The 22629-nt window shown below is 50.4% G+C and overlaps 2 protein-coding genes across 5 annotated transcripts in view; both read right to left on the bottom strand.

The window, feature by feature from the left end:
• Positions 1–154: 154 nt before the first annotated feature.
• Positions 155–10002, bottom strand: B9D2 (B9 domain containing 2). Of its 3 annotated transcripts, none has more exon segments than NM_001261075.1 (4): positions 155–732; positions 3627–3752; positions 9283–9374; positions 9789–10002. In NM_001261075.1, coding segments are annotated over 3 exon segments (528 nt in total). In that variant the 5' UTR covers positions 9371–9374; positions 9789–10002; the 3' UTR covers positions 155–418.
• Positions 10003–12908: 2906 nt separating this feature from the next.
• Positions 12909–22629, bottom strand: part of EXOSC5 (exosome component 5) — a 31176-nt gene continuing 21455 nt past the window's right edge. The window contains exons 5-6 of one of the 2 annotated variants that reach the window (XR_013410724.1): positions 21057–21223; positions 12909–17547 (exon numbers count right to left, since the gene is read on the bottom strand). The gene's annotated coding sequence lies outside the window, so the exon portion shown is untranslated. Of the gene's footprint in view, positions 21224–22629 lie in introns of both variants that reach the window. The other variant, XR_013410722.1, reaches the window with a different exon arrangement.

A 22629-nucleotide genomic window follows, 5' to 3' on the forward strand; every position in this document is an offset into this window, starting at 1 on the left:
GACCAGAGGAGGGGGACCCAGAACGGGAGGACAGTGTGAGGCTGGCACACAGGGTAGGGGAAGAGGGTCTGTCAAGATGGGGGCATCCGGAGGGTGTCAGTGGGAGGAGGGGGCAACAGGACACCTGAGGGATGGAAGGGTCAGGAGGCAGACACCGGTAAGAATTGCTCTCCTTTACTGAGCACCTCCCATGTGGCTAAGCAGCCTCTTGTCATCCAACATCCTGCGACCCCATACATTTACTCTCCCCAATTTACAGGTAGGGAAACTGGGCCCAGAGGGACCCAGAGGTCCTAGCAAGGACAGGAGTCCTTAGCTGGGGTCCAGCTCTGATGGTCTCCAGAGTCCGTGCTCCTGACCACTGTGCCTCACTGGGTGTCCAGGGTGTGGATGGTGGTGGCGTTGGAGACAGGGTCCCTCAGCACTCAACGCCATAGCGGTCGAAGTTGCGGAGCAGCAGGCTGATCTCCAGGTGCACGGTGCCACCAGCAGCTGTGTGCAGGCGATAGCGGTCGGCCCCACTGTAGATGGTGTCCCCATGCAGCAGCTGTGGCCCACCACCCACGAAAGCCCGTGCCAGCTGCTCTCGCCAACTGCCCAGGGGCCGCCAGGTGGGGCAGGCCAGCTGGTGTGTGCCCGGGCTGCTGGGCACATGGCAAAATCCATAGCCTGCAAGCTGGCAGCGGCCAAAGCTGTCCTGGGACCACACCTGGAAATGGAGCCGGGGCCAGCCTGCAGGAAAGCAGGGAGAGGGGAAAGGAGGGATGGGTGGTGACCAGACTCCTGCTCCTGATTCCCCCCTCCCTGATACTCACCGGAGACCCCAGGCCCAGTCCTTTCCTTTCTGGGTTTCTGTCCCAGGGTTTCCAACCCAGCCTCCTTTCTAGACTCCCATCTTCTCATCTATCCCCACACAACTGCCAGAGATCTTTCCAAATCCATGTTACTCCCCTGCTAAGGATCCTTCCATAGCTCCCCAGTGCCCTCACTATAAAGTCCAACCTCTTCAACATTCAAGGCCCTTCTAATCAGACCTCTGCTGAATTTCCTCTCTGTGTTATCCTCCTCCATGACCCCATGTCAGGGCAGCCCATTGCTCCTCCAGTCCCCAGGTAACCATCGTGGGTCTTGTCAGGGTCACCTCCTGCCTTCCCTCCTCATGTTCCTGCCCTGCTCTCTTTGGGCCCAGGGCCTTCTTTCTTGCCCCTCTCTAATCCACCTTCCACCTGGCATCTGGAAACATCTTTCCTTCCATAGCTTTGCCCATGTCCTCAGAACACAGTTCAGCTCCTCAGTCTAGTAGTCAAAACCCTTGGAGATCCAGCTCCATCTCATCTCATCTCATGCTGACCCCTTCCCCTGTGCCAGGCCCTGTTCTAGCTAGCTGGGGACACGGCGGACATGAACATGGATGGCAGACAAAAATTCCTGCCCCCGTGAAGCTGATATCCTAGACAACAAATGTAGTAAATAAGCAAATTATACGTTAGATCGGATGGTGGTAATTGCTGTGGAGAAAAACAGAGCTGGGTAGGGTGAGGGTGGGGATATGGCTGTAGAAGGGGATCAAGGAAGCTTCACTAAGAAGGTGACATTTAAGCAAATGCTAAAAGGAAGGAAGGGAGTAGGCCATGTGGCCATCTAGAGGAAGAGTGTTCCCAGCCAGAGGGAACAGCAAGTGCCAGGGCCCTGAGAGGGGAGTGTCTGGTGGGGACGGCATGGCCGGAGCCCCGACAGAGTGTGCCTGGTGGGGATAGCATGGCTAGAGCAGAATGAGGTGAGGAGAAGGGAAGGAGGTGCCAGCCAGGTTGCGGAGAGCCTTGTGATGCATGCTAAGACTTTGGCTTTTACCCTGAGTGAGATGGGGACGACTGGAGGGTTCTGAGCAGAGCGGAGACAGGACCTTAGGTGTTCACAGGGTTCCAGCTGCATGTGGGGTGCAGATTAGCGGGGGTTGGGGAAGGGGGCCCCAGAGAAAAGATTACTGTCATAGTCCAGGTGAGAGATGAACTTGGACAGATCAAGATGCTGGGCGAGAAAAGGGTGAGAAGTGGGATTTAGGGTGTATTTCAAAAGTAGAGGCAGTAAGATTTCCTAATGGACAAAATGGGGGCTTGAGAAAAGAGAGAGCAAGGCTGGTGCCACCACTGGGGAACCGGAGGCCCCAAGAGCTGAAAGATTAGAGCTGCCCACCTTACCCGCACAGCACCGGAAAGTTTTTCTTTCCCCAGCTCCAGCTTAAAGGACAGAAAGATTATTTAAGAGTGAAATCTCGGCCAGGCGCGGTGGCTCACACCGATAATCCCAGCACTTTGGGAGGCCGAGGCAGGTGGATCACCTGAGGTCAGGAGTTCGAGACCAGCCTGACCACCATGGTGAAATGCCATCTCTACTTAAAAGAAAAAAAAAAAAAAAAGGCAAAAATTAGCCAGGTATGGTAGAACACAGCTGTAGTCCCAGCTACTCATGACGCTGAGGCAGGAGAATTGCTTGAACCCAGGAGGCGGAGGTTGCAGTGAGCTGAGATCTTGCCACTGCATTCCAGCCTGGGTAACAGAGCAACACTGTCTCAAAAAAAAAAAAAAAAAAAAAAGTGAAATCTCACTTGTCCATCACCTGCTCTGGCTCCCAAGTGCCTTCAGGAGATGGCCTCAGCTCCTCAGCCTGGCACTCAAGGTCCTGCATGAACTGTCCCCTGCTACCTTTCCCTGCTGCCGTCCCGCTCTCCCTCAGTGCGCTAGACACCCTTTGTTCACTCTCCCCTTTGAGTCTTCCACATGTAGCTCCCTCTGCCTAGAACCTTATTCTATCCCTCTGCCTTATTAGCTTCCACTGGCCCTTCACAGCAAAGCGCAGAAGCCCCCTCCTCCAGGAAGCCCTCTGTGACCTCCCTGACAGAGTCAGGCACTTCCTGTGGGCTCCCACGGCCTCTCCAAATTGCCTATCTTAGTCCTGCCCACTCAGGTGCCACTGTCTGGAGAGAGGCGTGTCCCCTCCATAGGATGGTGAACTCTGTGAGGAGAAGGCTAAGGGGCACTGCCTTGATCCCCAGTGTCTCCCTGGCATCACCCAACACAGGCTGGACACAGGGCAGGCACCAGGTAAACATTCTTTATATTGGTGAAATATACGGCACATTTACCTAGGCAATTTCTCAGAATCGACTCATCTTCAGGAACCCACATTTCCTACCAAAAGGTTTTCTGATGCCGCTCCTCCCCCAGTACTGATTTCCCCTTTGAGCAGTGGCTCTACTTTCAAGCCGAGGAGCCCCTTCCTGGAGAAACAGCCCTTGCCTCTCTCAGACCCTGCCTCCCGGCTTCCTCTTTATTGGAAACTCTCGGTTTGTCTCTTTACTTGAATGCCACCTTCCCTCCCACCCTGACCCCCACCTTCCCATCTCCCGCTCCACCCTGGACTCTGCCCTAATCCTACAAACTTGGGATCGCCTATTGAGCAGGCCTGGGAAAGTCTTAGCTCAGCCTCTCTAGGGCCAGACTTGCTGCAAAAGGGACCCACGTGGTATGGGGAGCAGGGACAGGTCTTGGTGTTCCCAGACCGAGGGGCCTCAGAGGCTACTCGTCCCCTCCCCTCAGCCTGGCCCCGGGACCAGGTGTGGTACCCACCTTGAAGACCTTTGGTGGCGAAGTGCAGATCGATGGGGTGGGACCAGTAGGCCATGTCCCCTATCTGGGGGGTGTCCACCTGCGTTTGGCCCTCCCGCACGCCTGACAGGAGCTTCCACGCCGCCCCTGCAGTGACAGCGGGGACATAGAGGGGTGGGAGGCAGCCACTGGGAAGGGAATGCCACTGTGGCTATAGGACTGTTGCTCTGTGGCATCTACTGGTAGGGGTTATGAAGCGTGGACTCTGGAACCAAGTATCTGGGTTCAAATCCTGGCACTACCTCTTCCTGCCTCTGCAACCTTGGGCAAGTCATCTATGACTTGGTCTCCCCATCTATAAAAAGGGCTAATAATGCATTCCCCATTGTCTTCATTTGTTTTCTGTTACTCTTAATATTCGAAACTGGGTAATTTACAAAGAAAAGGAATTTCTATCTCACAGTTAAGGGAGACTGACCAAGGTGGAGGGGCCCCATCTGGTAAGAGCCTTCTTGCTGGGGGAACTCTCTGAAGAGTCCCAAGGCTAGTGTGCTAACATGCCACTCACATCTCTCTCTCATTTTATAAGGCCATCAGTTCCTCTCCCGTGATAACCCACTAATCCATTAACCCATTAATCCATGAATGGATAATGAGCATAGTGAGCACGGGTAAGTCTTCAATATCATTTTATTACTATTCACACCCCACATTTACAAGCCTAGTCCAAGGATTAAGAGGAGGTCAAGGGTACCCTCCAGGAGCACATCCTGAAACACACATAACAATTTCGATCCTACTGTGATAATGATAGCTAAAATGCACTGAGTGGTCAGACACAGTGGCTCACACCTGTAATCCCAGCACTTTGGGAGGCCAAGGCAGGCAGATCGTTTGAGTCCAGGAGTTCAAGACCAGCCTGGCCAACATGGCAAAACAAATAATACACAAATTAAGGCTGAGCACGGTGAGCATGGTGGCTCATGCCTGTAATCCCAGCACTTTAGGAGGCTGAGGCGGACGGATCACCTAAGGTCAGGAGTTCAAGACCAGTCTGGCCAACATGGCAAAACCTCGTCTCTACTAAAAATACAAAAATTAGTCTGGAGTGGTGGCAGGTGCCGGTAATCCCAGGTACTCAGGAGGCTGAGGCACGAGAATTGCTTGAATCTGGGAGGGAAAAGTTGCAGTGAGCCGAGATTGCACCATTGCACTCCAGCTGGTGTGACACAGTAAGATTCCATCTCAAAAAATGAACAAACAAGCCGGGTGCAGTGACTCACGCCTGTAATCCCAGCACTTTGGGAGGTTGAGGCGGGCAGATCACCTGAGGTCAGGAGTTTGACACCAGCCTGGCCAACATGGCGAAACCCTGTCTCTACTGAAAATACAAAAATTAGGATGGGTGCAGTGGCTCATGCCTGTAATCCCAGTACTTTGGGAAGCCAGGGCAGGTGGATCACTTGAGGTCAGGGGTTCGAGACCAGCCTGGCCAAAATGGCGAAACTCCATCTCTACTAAAAACACACACACACACACACACAAACACACACACACACACACAAATTAGCCCCAGGTATGGTGGCGCACGCCTATAATCCCAGCTACTCGGGGCGCTGAGGTAGGAGAATCGCTTGAATCCAGGAGGTGGAGGTTGCAGTGAGCTGAGATCGCACCACTGCACTCCAGCCTGGGCAACAGAGAAAGACTCTGTCTCAGAAACTAACTAACAAACAAAAACCCAAGCCAAACCAAGCCAAGCAAAGAATATAAAAATTAGCCAGGTATGGTGGCTCATGCCTGTAGTACCAGCTACTTAGGAGGCCAACGTGGGAGGATCACCTGAGCCCAGGGAAGTTGAGGCTGCAGTGAGCCATGATTGTGCCACTGCACTCCAGCCTCAGCGACAGAGTGAGCCCCTGTCTCAAAAAAAAAAAAAAAAAATCAAAGAAAGAGAGAAGTTGTACTGAGTATGGCCGGGTGTGGTGGCTCATGCCTGTAATCCCAGCACTTTGGGAGGCCGAGGCAGGCAGATCATGAGGTCAAGAGATCGAGACCATCCTGGCCAACATTCTGAAACTCTGTCTCTACTAAAAAAAATAACAAAAATTAGCTGGGCATGGTGGCGCACGCCCGTAGTCCTAGCTACTCAAGAGGCTGAGGCAGGAGAATCGCTTGAACCCAGGAGGCGGAGGTTGCAGTGAGCCAAGATGTTCCCATTGCACTCCAGTGTGGGCAACAAGAGTGAAACTCCATCTCAGAAAAAAATAAGAAAATACACCGAGTACTTACTAAATCCCAGATGCTATGCTAAGCACTTTAGGCAATGCATTCATTTAATTCACCCTCTAGGACTCTTAATTCCCTCCTCACTCCCCAGTTTACACTCTCCACCATGGCCCACATGGCCTGGCTCTTGCTCCCGTCCCTGAGTTCATCTCCCATCACTCTCCCCATCCCTCATCACCCTCTGGCCTCACTGTCCCACTTCTGTCTTCCCACCTCAGGGCCTTTGCACTGGCTGTTCCCTCTGCCTAGAAAGCTCTGCTCCTGGATGTCCCCATCCCTAGCTTTTGTTTTCATCCTTCAGGGCCCAGCTCAAGTGCCACTTCCACAGAGGGGTTCTCCCTGACCCTCTTCTCCAAACACTAGTTTCTGTCACATCTTTTCTTTTCATCCTAGCACTTACCACTGTCTGTAATCACGGTGCTGCTTTCTTTTTTTTTTTTGAGGAGGAGGAGACAAGATCTCCCTCTGTCACCCAGGCTGGAGTGCAGTGGCACAATCACAGCTCACTGCAATCAACCTCCCAGGATCAAGCAATCCTCCCACCTCAACCTCCCGAGTAGTTGGAACCACAGGCACACATCACTATGCTCTGCTAATTTGTGATTTCTTTGTAGAGACGGGGGTCTCACTATGCTGCCCAGGCTGGTCTCAAACTCCTGGGCTCAAGTGATCCTCCTGCTCCGGTCTCCCAAAGTGCTGGCATTACAGGGGTGAGTCACCACACCCAACTGCACTCGTTTATCTGTTTCTTTTCTTTTCTTTTTTTTTTTTTTTCTGAGACAGAGTTTTGCTCCTGTTGCCCAAGCTGGAGTACAACGGCACCATCTCGGCTCACTGCAACTTCCACCTCCCGGGTTCAAGTGATTCTCCTGCCCCAGCCTCCCAAGTAGCTGGGATTACAGGCACATGCCACCATGCCCAGCTAATTCTTTGTATTTTTAGTAGAAATGGGGTTTCACCATGTTAGCCAGGCTGGTCTCAAACTCCTGACCTCAGGTGATCTGCCTTTCTCAGACTCCCAAAGTGCTGGGATTACAGGCATGAGCCACCGTGCCTGGCCTGCTTATTTATTTTCTGTCTCCCCTACCGTATGGCCCAGGAAAACAGGGACCTTGCACACTGCTGGATCTCCAAGACCACAAACCCAGCTCTTGGTATACAGAAGGTGCTCAATAAATGTTTCTTGGACAAATTAGTGATCCTAGGAGTTGGGAGCTAATATAATCCCCATTTAACAGGTAAAGACACAGGCTCTGAAAAGGTAAGTTCATGAACATTTATTGAGCACCTGCTGTGTGCCAAGCACTGTTTTCCATGCTGGTGACATAGCTGTGACTATAGCAGACCAAGGTCCCATCATGGAACTGGATTCAGACTCAGCTCTAACTGCAGAGCCCAAGCCGTTCATCCAACTGCCTCAGTATTCTTGGCTGGGTCAACACCCCCAGCAACTCCCTGAAGTAATAAAAATCAGGTTAGTCATTACTCCCTTCTGGGCTGAGTGAGGGAAGCACCAGGCCCTCAGTCAGGCTGCTTAAAAGCAAGATTTCCCAACAGCCCTATGAAGAACAGATGAGGAAACTGAGGTTCTAAGAGGGGATGGCATCTGCCCAGGGTCACAGAGAAGGTGAGTGGTGGCGTGGAACCTGGAAACCAAGTCTGACTCCAGAGTCTGCCTCTCTTCCATCAACTGGAGGGTCCTGATTTCCTGGGAATCTCAACTTCTACCTCACTTACCTGTAGAATCAAAAAGGACCAGAGGCCAGGGGCAGTGGCTCACACCTGTACTCCCAGCACTTTGGGAGATCTAGGCGGGCGGATCACTTAAGGCCAGGAGTTCGAGACCAGCCTGGCCAACATGATGAAACACCATCTCTACTAAAAATACAAAAATTAGCTGGGTGTGGTGGTGGACGCCTGTAATCCCAGCTACTCGGGAGGCTGAGGCAGGAGAATCACTTGAACCCAGGAGGCAGAGATTGCAGTAAGCCGAGATTGTGCCACTGCACTCCAGCCTGGCGACAGAGTGAGACTCTGTCTCAAAAAAAAAAAAACGGCCAGGCGCGGTGGCTCACGCCTGTACTCCCAGCACTTTGGGAGGCCGAGACAGGTGGATCACGAGATCAGAAGATCGAGACTATCCTGGCTAACACAGTGAAATCCTGTCTACTAAAAATACAAAAAAAACTAGCCGGGCATGGTGGCGGGTGCCTATAGTCCCAGCTACATGGGAGCCTGAGGCAGGAGAATGGCGTGAACCTGGGAGGTAGAGCTTGAAGTGAGCCAAGATTGCGCCACTGCACTCCAGTCTGGGCAACAGAGAGAGACTCCATCTCAAAAAAAAAAAAAAGGGACTAAGACTCAGGCCTGAAGACATGATAATGCCAAATGGCCACATCTGTTTCATGGACATTTATCTGTGCCAGGCAACCACATACCCCAGGCTTTACAAACAAGACCCCATCAAAGTCTTGTATGAGCCAGGCAAACACTGAATGGGCACTTCATATTCCAGCCCTATTCCTATTCTAAGTGCTGTTGATATTTGTTTAGTACTCATGACAACTTCAACAGGTAAATATTTCTATTACTCTCATTGTACAAACAGAGAAGTCGAGGTGAAGAGAAGTGCCCAAGGTCACATAATCAGCCCAAGAGTGCATTAACAAGCAATAACTAGTTTTGAACCCAGGCAGTCTGTGCTCTTAACCTCAAACCTGTGCTGCTTCTTGGCTGCTATTAGCTTCACTTTCAGACAAGGAAACTGAGGCTCAGAGAGGTCAAGTCCAAAGGTCTCCAATTAATAGAAGGGAGAGTTAGTATTTAAATCCAGATCTGGCAGCCCATGGCCCTAACCATTACACTATACCATGACTCTACAGGGCCTCAGTTGGGGAAGCATGAACAAAATTACTTTCCTGGGATGTGGTGGCTCATGTTTTTAATCCAAGCACTTTGAGAGGCTGAAGCGGATGGACTGCTTGAGCCCAGGAGTTTGAGACCAGCCTGGGCAACATAGCGAGACCCTGTCTCTACAAAAAGTTTAAAAATTAGCCACACTTGGTGGTGCGTGCCTGTAGGCCCAGCTTCTCAGGAGGCTGAGGTGGGAGGATCACTAGAGCCCAAGAGTTCGAGGCTGCAGTGAGCTATGATCACACCACCTTACTCCAGCCTGGGCGACAGAGAGAGACCCTGTCCGTAGCCCCTGCACAAACGAAAAAACAGATGGGAGCTTGAGACTCACGTGGACAGGGTGTGGGCTAAGCCTGGAGTACAGAGAGCTGATGGAAGATGAGGTTAAGGCGCTGCGTTAACAGGTCGAGGAAGGAGCATGCAGCCTCTAGGCTAGGGGTCTTGGTGTGGAAATTAACCAGGCCTGGGGGAATACCTGTGTGAATGCCCCACTTGCAGAACAGGCTACTTTCCGAGAAACCGCTGGCCCCCATGATCTGCCCGATCACGTGCACCTCAGCCATGGCCCTGGGATGGGAAAAAATATAATCACAACCCTGTGAGGTAAGTATATTATCTCCATTTGACAGGAGGGGAAACTGAGGCCCAGCAAGTAAAGGGTAGTACTAGGATTCCAAGCTAGCTTCCTCACACCCCTGAGGCTGAGGTCTTGACCACAGATCCTAATTGCCAACCCATGAAAGCCTGGAAAAAATGGGGGGACCCTTGTCTGGGGGGAACCAGCATTTAACTCTGCGAGGTCTAAAATACCTTCTTTGGGTTCAGGTCAGCGGAAAGCCCCGCCCACGAGCGAAAAGACCCGCCTTCCGCGTCATGTCAGCCACCCCGCTTCCCTCACCCAGCAAGCTCTATAAGGCGCATGCGTTGAGTTCCGGGCCGACTTAGCCACGCCTCCAAGCGCAGCGCATGCGTTATTCCTACCTTAGCGCACTTAACGGTTAGGAGGGGCGAAAGCGGCAACGGGGGTTGTAGTTCATGGGGTTGAGTTGACTCGTTTTTTTCTCCGCGGGCGCCTACCAGGCCTGGCTCGCGCCTTTCCCAGGACCTTCCCGGCTGCGAGAAATGGAATCCGCGATATTCCGCGTCCGCGCTCGCCTTGGGTTCCGTGGTTGTTGCTGGAGCAACAGCAGGCTCCTCCCCTGGCTTTGTACTCGCCCTCCGCGCCACTGATTGGTGTTAGCCGTCCCCGGGAGGCGGGGTGAAACTGTGATGGACATTTTCCTCCTCTCGCTCCATTTTGGGAAAATAGCGTCTCTCCAGCTACGGCAAAGGGTTCCGCCATTTTGGCCGTGGCTAGGAAGCTGCCATGTTGAGTGTGGCTGAGGAAGTTTGAGTGCAGTTTCTCCCAGATGTCCTCTTTACCAAAAAAAGCAAATCCGTAACTGCTCCGTGCTGCGTGAGGACCCCACCGAAGAGCTCTCTATGGTCCGGGATCACAAATCAGAGACTGAACTATGACCAAGGAGGAATTCCTTCCAGGACCTCATGTACATCCCCTACCTCATAACTGGAAAACAAAGCAAAAAAAATCACTCCTCATTCACAGAGAGTGGAGAAATTGGGGAGTGGGTTCTGCTTCCGTTTTAGAGTTCCCCTAGGTTTTTCAAGGACAAGGAAGGAAGTTGGACTTACCCAACTTCTACCAAGCTACTACCAAGTTCACTGTTAAACTGCTTGAGTCTGAGCAAGGAACCGTTGGGGTAGCGAAGAGAAATGAGGAACTGGGATCCCCTTATTTGCAGAAAATCCTCTTTTCTATTGATTGATTTCTCAATCAAGAAATGGAGATGTCCCTGGATGCCATCATAGATGCCATCATTTCCCACATCAAGCCAGTCATCAGGTCCCATCAAGACTCCATAAAAGGGTCGCACTGTGTAACCCAGGCTGGAGTACGGTGGCTTGATCACAGCTCACTGCAGCCTCTGAACTCCTGGGTTCAAGGGATCCTCCTACCTCAGCCTCCCATGTAGCTGGCATCACACACATGCGCCACCACGGCTGGCTAATTCTTTTTTTTTTTTTTTTTAAGAGATGGAGTCCTGCTGTGTTGCTGTGTTGCCCAGCCTTTGTCTTGACCTCCTGGGCTCTAGCTAGCCTCCCAGTTTGCTCTCCCATACTGCCGGGATTACAGACCTGAGCCACCCAGCCAGGCCAATAGACACGAGTATTTAAAAGCCACCCTTGGCTAGGCTCATGACTGTAATCCCAGCCCTTTGGAAGGCTGAGGCGGGAAGAGCTGTTGAGGCCAGAAGGTCGAGTATAGTGAGACCCCCATCTCTACAAAAATAACAAAATAATGCATATATCAACTAGTGAAATATTCCAGTGAATTGTTTAATATAAATGTTATCCTACTGAAATGTTGCCCCCTCCTTATAATTTTGGATTTTTGTTAGTTTTTTTTTTTCTTTTTTTTGAGATGGAACCTCGCCTTGTCGCCCAGGCTGGAGTGCAGTGGCGCGATCTCAGCTTACTGCAACCTCTGCCTCCCAGTTCAAGCAATTTTCCTGCCTCAGCCTTCCAAGTAGCTGGGACTACAGGCGCACACCACCACACCCAGCTAATTTTGTATTTTTAGTAGAGATGGGTTTTTTATATCTTTCTGGATGCTGTGTGGGTGAGGAAGACAGCTCTAACCTTTCAGCTCTTGGGGCCTCTGGTCCCCTAGTGGTGGCATCAGCCTTGCTCTCTCTTTTCTCAAGCCCTCATTTTGTCCATCAGGAAATCTTAACTGTCTCTACTTTTGAAATGCACCCTAAAATCCACTTCTCACCTCTTTGTCGCCCAACACCTTCATCTGTCCAAGTTCATCTATCACCTGGACTATGACAGGGACCTTGTCTCTGGGGTCTCCTTTCCCAACCCTCCTAGTCTGCAGCCCACATGCATCTGGAACCCTGTGAACACCTAAGTCAGGTCCCATCTGCTCAAACCCCTCTAGTGGTCCCCATTTCACTCAGGGTAAAAGCCAAAGTCTTACCATGCATGACAAGGCTCTCCACAACCTGGCTGGCACCTCCTGCCTCCATTTTGTATTTTTAGTAGAGACAGGATTTCGCCATGTTGGCCAGGCTGGTCTCAAACTCCTGACCTCAGGTGATCCACTCACCTTGGCCTCCCAAAGTGCTGAGATTACAGGCATGAGCCACTGCTCCCAGCTGGGGTCTTCATTCTGAAGGCTCCCATGTATACATGTTAAATAAGAGAAAAAAAAATTACTGTCAACCATAAATAACAAGATTCAGAAAATATCATTGAGGCCGGATTCAGTGGTTCATGCCCGTAATCCCAGCACTTCGGGAGGCCAAGGCGTGTGGATACCCTGAGGTCAGGAGTTCGAGACCTGCCTGGTCAACATATAGTGAAACCCCGTCTCTACTAAAGATATCAAAACTAGATGGGTGTGGTGGCACATGCCTGTAGTGTCAGCTACTTGGGAAGCTGAGGCAGAAGAATCACTTGAACCTGGGAGGCGGTAGTTGCAGTGAGCCGAGATCACACCACTGCACTTCAGCCTGGGCGACAGAGCAAGACTTCTACTCTCTAAAAAGAAAAAAAAGTCCGGGCGCAGTGGCTCACACCTGTAATCTCAGCACTTTGGGAGGCAGAGGCGGGTGGATCACCTGAGGTCAGGAGTTCGAGATCAGCCTGGGCAACACGGTGAAACCCCGTCTCTACTAAAAATACAAAATTAACTGGGTGTGGTGGCACATGCCTGTAATCCCAGCTACTCGGGAGACTGAGGCAGGAGAATGGCTTGAACCTGGGAGGCGGTGGATGCAGTGAGCCGAGATTGCGCCATTGCACTCCAGCCTGGGCAACAAGAGTAAATCTCCACCTCACCAAAAACAAACAAACAAATAAATAAGAAAGAAAAGAAAAAAAACAAGAAAAGGAAAGAAAATATGATTAACTATAGAGTTTATTCCAGGCTACAAGGCCAGTACATATGTTACAGCGATTTCATTAGTACATCTTGCTATGCTGCAGGGAAGATTGCGTTAACATTCTGTGAGGAGGAGTACTCTTTCTTTCTTCTTTCTTTTTTCTTGAGATAAGATCTTGCTCTGTTACCCAGGCTGGAGTGCAGTGGCACAATCACAGCTCACTGCAGCCTCGAACTCCCAGGCTCAAGCCTCCCACCTAAGCCTCCCCAGTAGCTGGGACTACAGGCATGTGCCACCATGACCAGCTAATTTCTTAATAAATTTTTCTGTAGAGACGTGGTCTCACCATGTTGCCTAGGCTTGTCTCAAACTCCTGGGCTCAGGTGATCCTCCCACCTCTGCTTCCCAAAGTGCTGGGGTTACAGATGTGAGGCCACAACGCCCGGCCTAGGAGTAATGTTCTGAGGCGATCTTATCTCTGGCACTGCTTGGTCATTCTTAATCATTTACAGGAAAAAGCAGAAGTTGTAACTGCATGCTACGTGACTCAGGCTACAGAGCAACATTCCTCTCAAGGCTCGGAATAATTTAAAGTTCCAGCAGCTTTAAGTTTGAATTATCTAACCACATTGTCGGAAGTTGGCCAGGCCTGGTGGTTCATGCCTGTCTGTAATCCCAAAACATTGAGAGGCCAAAGCAATAGGATCACTTGAGGCCAGGAGTTCTGGACCAGACTGGGCAACATATTGAGACTCCATTTCTACAAAAACATTTAAAATTAGAAAAATAAATAAATAAATAGCAGGGTGTGGTGACACATGCCTGTAGTCCCATCTACCTAGGAGGCTGACGCAGGAGGATCATTTGAGCCCAGGAGTTTGAGGCTGCAGTGAGCTGTGATCATGCCAAGGTACTTTAGCCTGGGTGACAGAGTGAAAACCTGTCACCTTTTTTTTTGTTGTTTTTTGGGTTTTTTTGAGAAAGAGTCTCGTTCTGTGGGTCAGGACAGAGTGCAGTGGTGGGATCTTGGCTCACAGCAGCCTCTGCCTCCTGGGCTCAAGCAATTCTTCTGCCTCAGCCTCCCAAAGTGCTGGGATTACAGGCGTGAGTCACCATGCCCGGCCTGAAGCTGTTTTAAAATATATCTACAGAGGCCGGGCGCGGTGGCTCACGCCTGTAATCCCAGCACTTTGGGAGGCTGAGACGGGCGGATCACGAGATCAGGAGATCGAGACCATCCTCGCTAACACGGTGAAACCCCGTCTCTACTAAAAATACAAAAAATTAGCTGGGCATGGTGGCAGGCACCTGTAGTCCCAGCTATTCAGGAGGCTGAGGCAGGAGAATGGTGTGAACCCAGGAGGCGGAGCTTGCAGAGAGCGGAGATCACGCCACTGCACTCCAGCCTGGGCGACAAAGCGAGACTCCGTCTCAAAAATATATATATATATATATGTATGTGTGTGTGTGTATGTGTATATGTGTGTGTATTTATATGTATATATATGTGTGTGTATATATATATCCACAGATTCTTGGGCAGCCCCCTTTTAGTAGGTGGAGCCCAATTCTCCTTCACTTCAGTGTGGCTAGTTTTCGTAATTTGCCTTTAACCAATAGAATATGGGGCTGGGCACAGTGGCTCACACCTATAATCCCAGCACTTTGTGAGGCCACGGCGGGCAGATTGCTTGAATCCAGGAGTTTGAGAGCAGCCTGGACAACGTGATGAAACCCCGTCACTACAAAAAATTAGCTGGGTGTGGTGGCATGCCCCTGTAGCCCCAGCTACTCTGGTGGGGGAGGTGGGAGGATCGCTTAGGCTGAGAGTTGGAGGCTACAGTGAGCTGTGATTGTGCCACTGCACTTCAGCCTGGGCAACTAACTGTGAGACCCTGTCGCAAAAACAAAATGCTTTTTTTTTTTTTTTTTGAGATGGAGTCTAGCTCTGTTGCCCAGGCTGGAGTGCAGTGGCCGGATCTCAGCTCACTGCAAGCCCCGCCTCCCGGGTTCACGCCATTCTCCTGCCTCAGCCTCCCGAGTAGCTGGGAGTACAGGCGCCCGCCACCTCGCCCGGCTAATTTTTTTTGTATTTTAGTAGAGACGGGGTTTCACCGTGTTAGCCAGGATGGTCTCGATCTCCTGAACTCGTGATCCGCCCGTCTCGGCCTCCCAAAGTGCTGGGATTACAGGCTTGAGCCACCGCTCCCGGCCAACAAAATGCTTTTAAGCCAAGTATGGCATACAGCTGGCAGTCCCAGCTACTTTGTTTTTTATTGTTGTTGTTGTTGTTTTGAGACAGAGTTTCACTCTTGTTGCCCAGGCTGGAGTGCAATGGTGCCATCTCTCCTCACCACAACCTCTGCCTCCTGGGTTCAAGTGATTCTCCTGCCTCGGCCTCCCAAATAACTGGGATTGAAGGTGTCTGCTGCCACGCCCAGCTAATTTTTGTATTTTTAGTAGAGATGGGGTTTCACCATGTATGGCTGCGCCTGGCCATCTCGGCTAGTTTGGAGGCTGAAGCGGGAGGATGACTTGAGTGCAGGAAGTCCAGGCTGTGGTGAGTTATGATGGCACCCTGCACTCCAGCCTGGGCAACAAAGTGAGAGGGCACCTCTAAAAAAAAAAAAAAAACCAACAGGCTGGGCGCAGTGGCTCACGCCTGTATTCCCAGCACTTTGGGAGGCCGAGGCAGGCGGATCACTTGAGGTCAGGAGTTCGAGAGAAGCCTAGCCAACATGGTGAAATCCCGTCTCTATTAAAAATACCAAAAAAAAATCAGCTGAGCATGGTGGTGAGCGCCTGTAGTCCCAGCTACTTGGGAGGCTGAGGCACGAGAATCACTTGAACCCAGGAGGTGGAGGTTGCAGTGAGCTGAGACTGCATCATTGCACTCCAGCCTGGGTGACAGAGTGAGACTCTGTCTCAAAAAATAAAAAAATAAAAAAATAAGCCTTTTAATTGTAGTAAAATATACATTTACCATCTTAACTGTTTAAAACTGTATTGTTCAATAGTGTTAAGTACATTTAAATTGTTGTGCAACCAATTTCCACAACCATTTTCATCTTGCAAAACTAAAATTTTTGCAAACTAAACACATTTTTGAAACAAAACAACTCCCCTATTCCCCCCTCTTCCCCAGTTCGTGGTAATCACCATCCTATTTTCTTTCAGTTTATTTATTTCACTTTATTTATTTATTTTTTGAGACGGAGTTTCGCTCTTCTTGCCCATGCTGGAGTGCAATGGCGTGATCTCGGCTCACCGCAACCTCTGCCTCCCAGGTTCAAGCAATTCTCCTGCCTCAGCTTCCCAAGTAACTGGTATTACAGGCATGTTCCTCCACGCCCGGCTAATTTTGTATTTTTAGTAGAGACGGGGTTTCTCCATGTTGGTCAGGCTGGTCTCGAACTCTTGACCTCAGGTGATCCGCCTGCTTCAGCCTCCCTAAGTGCTGGGATTATAGGTGTGAGCCACCGTACCCTGCCTATTTATTTATTTATTTTTAATTAATTAATTAATTAATTTATTTATTTATTTTGAGACGGAGTCTTGCTCTATTGCCCAGGCTGGAGTGCAGTGGCTCCATCTCAGCTCACTGCAACCTCTGCCTTCCGGGTTCAAACAATTCTGCTTCAGCCTCCTGAGAGCTGGGACTACAGGCGCATGCCACCTCATCCAGCTAATTTTTATATTTTTAGTAGAGATGGGGTTTCACCATATTGGCCAGGCTGGTCTCGAACTCCTGACCTTGTGATCTACCCGCCTCGGCCTCCCAAAGTGCTGGGATTACAAGCGTGAGCCACTGTGCCCGGCTGCGTATTTATTTTTTTGAGACGAAGTCTCATTCTGTTGCCCAGGCTGTAGTGTAGCGACGTGATCTCTGTTCACTGTAACCTCTGCCTCCTGGCTTCAAGCGATTCTCCTGCCTCAGCCTCGTAAGTAGCTGAGATTACAGGCATGTGTCACCACCCCTGGCTAATTTTTGTATTTTTAGTAGAGATAGGGTTTCACCATGTTGGCCAGGCTGTACTCGAACTCCTGACCTCAGGTGATCGGCCTGCCTTGGCCTCCCAAAGTGCTGGATTACAGGCATGAGCCAACGTGCCCAGCCTGTTTTTTATTGCTTTTTTAAGACAGGGTCTCGCTGTGTCACCCAGGCTAGAGTGTTGTGGTGAGATCTCAGCTCACCACAACCTCTGCCTCCCGGGTTCAAACAATTCTTGTGCCTCAGCCTCCTGAGTAGCTGGGATTACAGGCATGCACCACCATGCCCGGCTGACTTTTGTATTTTTAGTAGAGACAGAGTTTTGCCATGTTGGCCAGGCTGATTTCGAACTCCTGACCTCAGGTGATCTGCCCACCTTGGTTGGCTTCCCAAAGTACTGGGATTACAGGTGTGAACCACCACGCCTAGCCCACTATCCTATTTTCTTTCTTTCTTTTTCTTCCTTCCTTCCTTCCTTCCTTCCATCCTTCTCCTTCCTTCCTTCCTTCCTTCCTTCCTTCCTTCCTTCCTTCCTTCCTTCCTTTCTTCCTTCCTTCCTTCCTTCTTTCTTTCTTTCTTTCTTTCTTTTTTTCTCTCTTCTTTTTTCTTTCATTTTTTGAGATGGATTCTTGCTCTGTCTCCAGGCTGGAGTGCAGTGGCACAATCTTGGCTCACTGCAATCTCCACCTCCCGGGTTTCAGCAATTCTCCTGCCTCAGCCTCCCAAGTAGCTGGGACTACAGGCGTGCACCAGCAAGCCCAGCTAATTTTTGTATTTTTAGTAGAGACGGGGTTTCACCCTGTTGGCCAGAATGATCTCGATCTCTTGCCCTTGTGATCGGCTCGCCTCGGCCTCCCAAAGTGCTGAGATTACACGTGTGAGCCACCGCACCCGGCCACTATCCTATTCTCTATCTCTCTGAATGTGACTACTCTAAGTACGTCATGTAAGTGGAATCCTACGGTATTTGTCTTATGACAGGATTATTTCACTTAGTATAGTGTCCTCAAGGGTCATCCAGGTCATAGCATACAACAGGATTTTTTTCCTTCCTGGCCCCCCTTTTTTTGACTTGGAGTCCTGCTCTGTCACTCAGACTGTAGTGGAGTGGCCATCATAGCCACTCCTGGACTCAAGTGATCCTCCCACCTCAGCCTCCCAAGTAGCTAGGACTACAGGTGTGTGCCACCATGCTCGACTAATTTTTTTTTTTAAGTTTTGGAGAGACGGGGCGGGCTCAGTGGCTCCCACCTATAATCACAGCACTTTGGGAGGCTGAGGCAGTAGGGGTCGGAGGAGGGGATCACTTGAGGCTAGGAGTTCGAGACCAGCCTGGGCAACATGGTGAAAACCTGTCTCTACTAAAAATATAAATATTAGTCGGGCGTGGTTGTGTGTGCCTGTAATCCCAGCTACTCGGAGGCTGAGGGAGGAGAATCACTTGAACCTGGGAGAATTTGTAGTGAGCTGACATCGTGCCACTGCACTCCAGTCTGGGCGACAGAGTGAGACTTCCTTTCAAAAAAAAAAAAAAGTTTTGGAGAGATGGGGATCGATCTTACTTTGTTGCCCAGGCTTGTCTGGAAATCCTGGGCTCAGGCAATCCTCCTGCTTCGGCCTCTCAAAGTGCTGGGATTACAGGCACGAGCCACTGTACCTGACAAGCACTTTATTTTATTGTTATTATTATTATTACTTTGTTTTTTCATAACATTGATGTTTTGAAGGTTATAGGCCACCTCCTTTGTAGAGTGTCCCTCATTTTGGCTTTGTCTCATGTTTCTTATTATTAGATTTAAGTTATGCATTTTGGCAGGAAAACCAAAGAAATGATATGTGTCTCCCTCTTTGCTTCACGTCAGAGGCAACTAAGGTCAATTTGTCCTGTTAATGGTGATATTAACTTGTATCATCTGGTTAACGTGATGTTTGCCAATTTTCTCCATGAATACTTTTTTTTGTTATAATAAGTAATCTAGGGGAAGATACTTTGAGACTAAATAAATATCCTGTTCTTTATCAAATCAAATTAATAGTTTCAGTCTCTGTTGACAATCCTTGCTGGAATCTCGTGATTTTTTGTTTGTCTTTTTAGTTTTGAGACTGGGTTTCACTTTGTTGCCCAGGCTGGAGTGCAGTGGCACAATCATGGCTCACTGCAGCCTCTACCTCCTGGGCTCAACCAATCCTCCTATCTCAGTTTCCCGAGTAGCTTGGACCACAGGCATGCATCACCACACCCAGCTGATTTTATTTTTTGTAGAGACAAAATCTCACTTTGTTGCACTGGCTGGTCTTGAACTTTTGGGCTCAAGTAATCCTCCCACCTTGGCCTCCCAAAGTGCTGGGATTACAGGCTTGAGCCACTGTGCCCAGCTGGAATCTCATGTTTAATATTCCAGACCCACGGCAAACACTAAGAGGTGTAGCCTCTTAGACTGTACGAGGCTAACAGCAGCCAGAGAGCTCTAACTGGAAGTGAATTAATCTCCAGGATGGCCTAGAGGGATAAGAGGACCCAAAGCTCAATGATTTGGTGAAAAACTGAGGCTGGAGGCTGGTGGTAATTCATGCCCCCATCCCATACATATGTAATAAAGGCCCACTTTCTGCCAGGTACTGTTTTAGGCCCTGAGGCACAGTAGTGAAAAAAACAAGATCAAATCTCAGCCCTTGTTGTGTCGACACTGATGTGGCAGGATTCAAACTACAAACAAGAAAAATATGTGGTATGTTTCTTTTCTTTTCTTTTCTTTTCTTTTTTTTTTTTTGAGACAGAGTCTTGCTCTGTCCTTAGGCTGGAGTGCAGTGGCATGATCTTGGCTCACTGCAACCTCCGCCTCCCGGGTTCAAGTGATTCTCCCGCCTCAGCCTCCCGAGTGGCTGGGATTACAGGTGCGCACCACCACGCCTGGCTAATTTTTGTATTTTTAGCGGAAAGAGGGTTTCACCATGTTGGTCAGGGTGGTCTTGAACTCCTGACCTTATGATCCGCCCACTTCGGCCTCCCAAAGTGCTGGGATTATAGGCATGAGCCACCATGCCTGGCCGGTATGTTTCTTTCTTTTTTTTTTTTTAAATCGTTTTTGGTCAGGCGAGCTGGCTCATGCCTACAATCCCAGCACTTTGGGAGGCCAAGGCGGGCAGATCACTTGAGGTCAGGAGTTCAAGAGCAGCCTGGGCAACATGGTGAAACCCCATTTCTACTAGAAGTACAAAAATTAGCCGGGCATGGTGGCGAGTGCCTATAATCCCAGCTACTTGGGAGGCTGAGGTGGGAGAATGGCTTGAACCCAGGAGGCAGAGGTTGCAGTGACCTGAGATCATGCCACTGCACTCCAGCCTCGGTGACTGGGGTTTTGCTATGTTGCCCAGGCTGGTTTCGAACTCCTAGGCTCAAGCAGTCTTCCCTCCTCGGCCTCCCAAAGGGCTGGGATTACAGGCGTGGGCCACCACACCCGGCCTATAGTATACTTCATAGAAATATGAAAAGAATGAGAGCAAGGTTAAGATAGACAGTAACAGGGCATCCCTCCTGGGTGAAACAATCCTGCCCCCTCACGCTCTTGTCTACCCTCCCTGCTTCTGTCGTCTGCCAGAAACTGGCTGAGCCAAGTGCACTTGCAGACACCATCTGTTCTCCCCGGGAGTGGGGCCAGTGCCAGCGCCAGCATCTGGACTCTTGGCACCGAGCCCTGGAGCCCTGGAGCGAGGGAACTCCGGCCCCACAAAGGCCAGGGAATCCTCCAGTCTGGTGAGACGGAGGGCTTCTGGGAAGGGAGGCCTATACAAGGCTCCATGAAGAAGGTGGAAGCTTGCAAGACAGGGAGAGTCTTGTAATCAGTCCGATGGAGATGGATGTAAATAATAATATTAATAAACACCATCAAATGTGTTCAGAGTGCTTTCTTTGCCCGGCTTTGGATAAATGTTGGATATTCGTTCATTTTTTATTTTTCTATTTCCTAGGCAGCACCTGAACCAAAATAGGTTCAGAGAGGCTCCCAATGTTGGACATTTGTTGTTACAGCAACTCTAAGTACATAGAGTCTCACATAAGAGGCAAGGAGCATTATCCCCATTTTGCAGGTGAAGAAATCGGGGGTCAGAGAGGTAAAGGCACTGTCTAGAGGCCACACGCTCAGTGCCTTAAAGAGCCTGGAAGGCCGGGTGCGGTGGCTCAAGCCTGTAATCCCAGCACTTTGGGAGGCTGAGACGGGCGGATCACGAGGTCAGGAGATCGAGACCATCCTGGCTAACACGGTGAAACCCCGTCTCTACTAAAAAAATACAAAAAACTAGCCGGGCGAGGTGGCGGGCGCCTGTAGTCCCAGCTACTCGGGAGGCTGAGGCAGGAGAATGGCGTGAACCCGGGAGGCGGGGCTTGCAGTGAGCTGAGATCCGGCCACTGCACTCCAGCCTGGGCAACAGAGCCAGACTCCGTCTCAAAAAAAAAAAAAAAAAAAAAAAAGAGCCTGGAAAGGGGCCGGGAGCGATGGTTCACGCCTGCAATCCCAGCACTTTGGGAGGCTGAGGCTGGTGGGTTACATGAGGTCGGGAGTTCGAGACCAGCCTGACCAACATGGAGAAATCCTGTCTCTACTAAAAATACAAAATTAGCCAGGCGTGGTGGCACATGCCTGTAATCCTAACTACTCGGAAGGCTGACGCAGGAGAATCGCTTGAACCTGGGAGACGGAGGTTGAGGTGAGCACAGATCACGCCGTTGCACTCCAGCCTGGGCAACAAGAGCGAAACTCTGTCTCAAAACAACAACAACAAAAAGAGCCTGGAAAGGAAACCAGGTCTATGTGGGTCCAAATGTTGACTCATGAACATCACTGTACCACTTGACAATCGAAGCATCACCCCCTACTGGACCCCACTCCTCAGCCTTCTTTCCCTAGAAACTCCCACCCCACCTGTCTCTGCTTCCTCCTCGCCCATTGGCTTAGCAAGGGCCACAGGAACACAGCCCTGGGTTACAGTCTGCTGGGCTTGGTACCAGCTGTTTACTGTGGCCAAGTGAGCATACAGGTGAGTCTTTTTCTCTTTTTTTTGAGATGGAGTCTCACTGTCTCCCAGGCTGGAGTGCAGTGGCGCGATCTCGGCTCACTTCTAGCTCCGTCTCCTGGGTTCATGTCATTCTCCTGCCTCAGCCTCCAGAGTAGCTGGGACTACAGGCGCCCGCCACCACGCCCCGCTAATTTTTTATATTTTTAGTAGACACAGGGTTTCATCGTGTTAGCCAGGATGGTCTGGGTCTTCTGACCTCATGATCCGCCCGCCTTGGCCTCCCAGAGTGCTGGGATTACAGGCATGAGCCACCGGCCTGGCCCGTGAGCCTGTTTCTTTATCTGCAAAACAGGGACGAAAAACAAGCCAACACCCCCTCAGCACCCGCCCCCCCGGCAAAAAGACACACCAAAACAAAATAGGCCAGGCGCGGTGACTCACACCTGTAATCCCACCGCTTTGGGAGGCTGAGGCTACAGCGAGCAATGATCGTGCCACTGCATTCCTGGGCAACAGAGCAGGACCCCGTCTTTTAAAAAATAAAAGAAACCTGGCCGGGCGCAGCGGCTCATGCCTGTAATCCCAGCACGTTGGGAGGCTGAGGCGGGCGGATCACCTGAGGTCAGGAGTTCGAGACCAATCTGGCCAACATGGGGAAATCTCATCTCTACTAAAAATACAAAAATTAGCTGGGCGTGGTGGCTTGCCCCTGTACTCCCAGCTACTCGGGAGGCTGAGGCAGGAGAATCGCTTTAACCCAGGAAGCGGAGGTTGCGGTGAGCCGAGATCATGCCACTGCACTCCAGCATGGGCGACAGAGCAAGACTCCGTCTCAAAAACAAAACAAAACAAACAAACAAAAACC

This window comes from Macaca mulatta, chromosome 19, assembly GCF_049350105.2.
Source record: "Macaca mulatta isolate MMU2019108-1 chromosome 19, T2T-MMU8v2.0, whole genome shotgun sequence".
Taxonomy (NCBI): Eukaryota; Metazoa; Chordata; class Mammalia; order Primates; family Cercopithecidae; genus Macaca; species Macaca mulatta.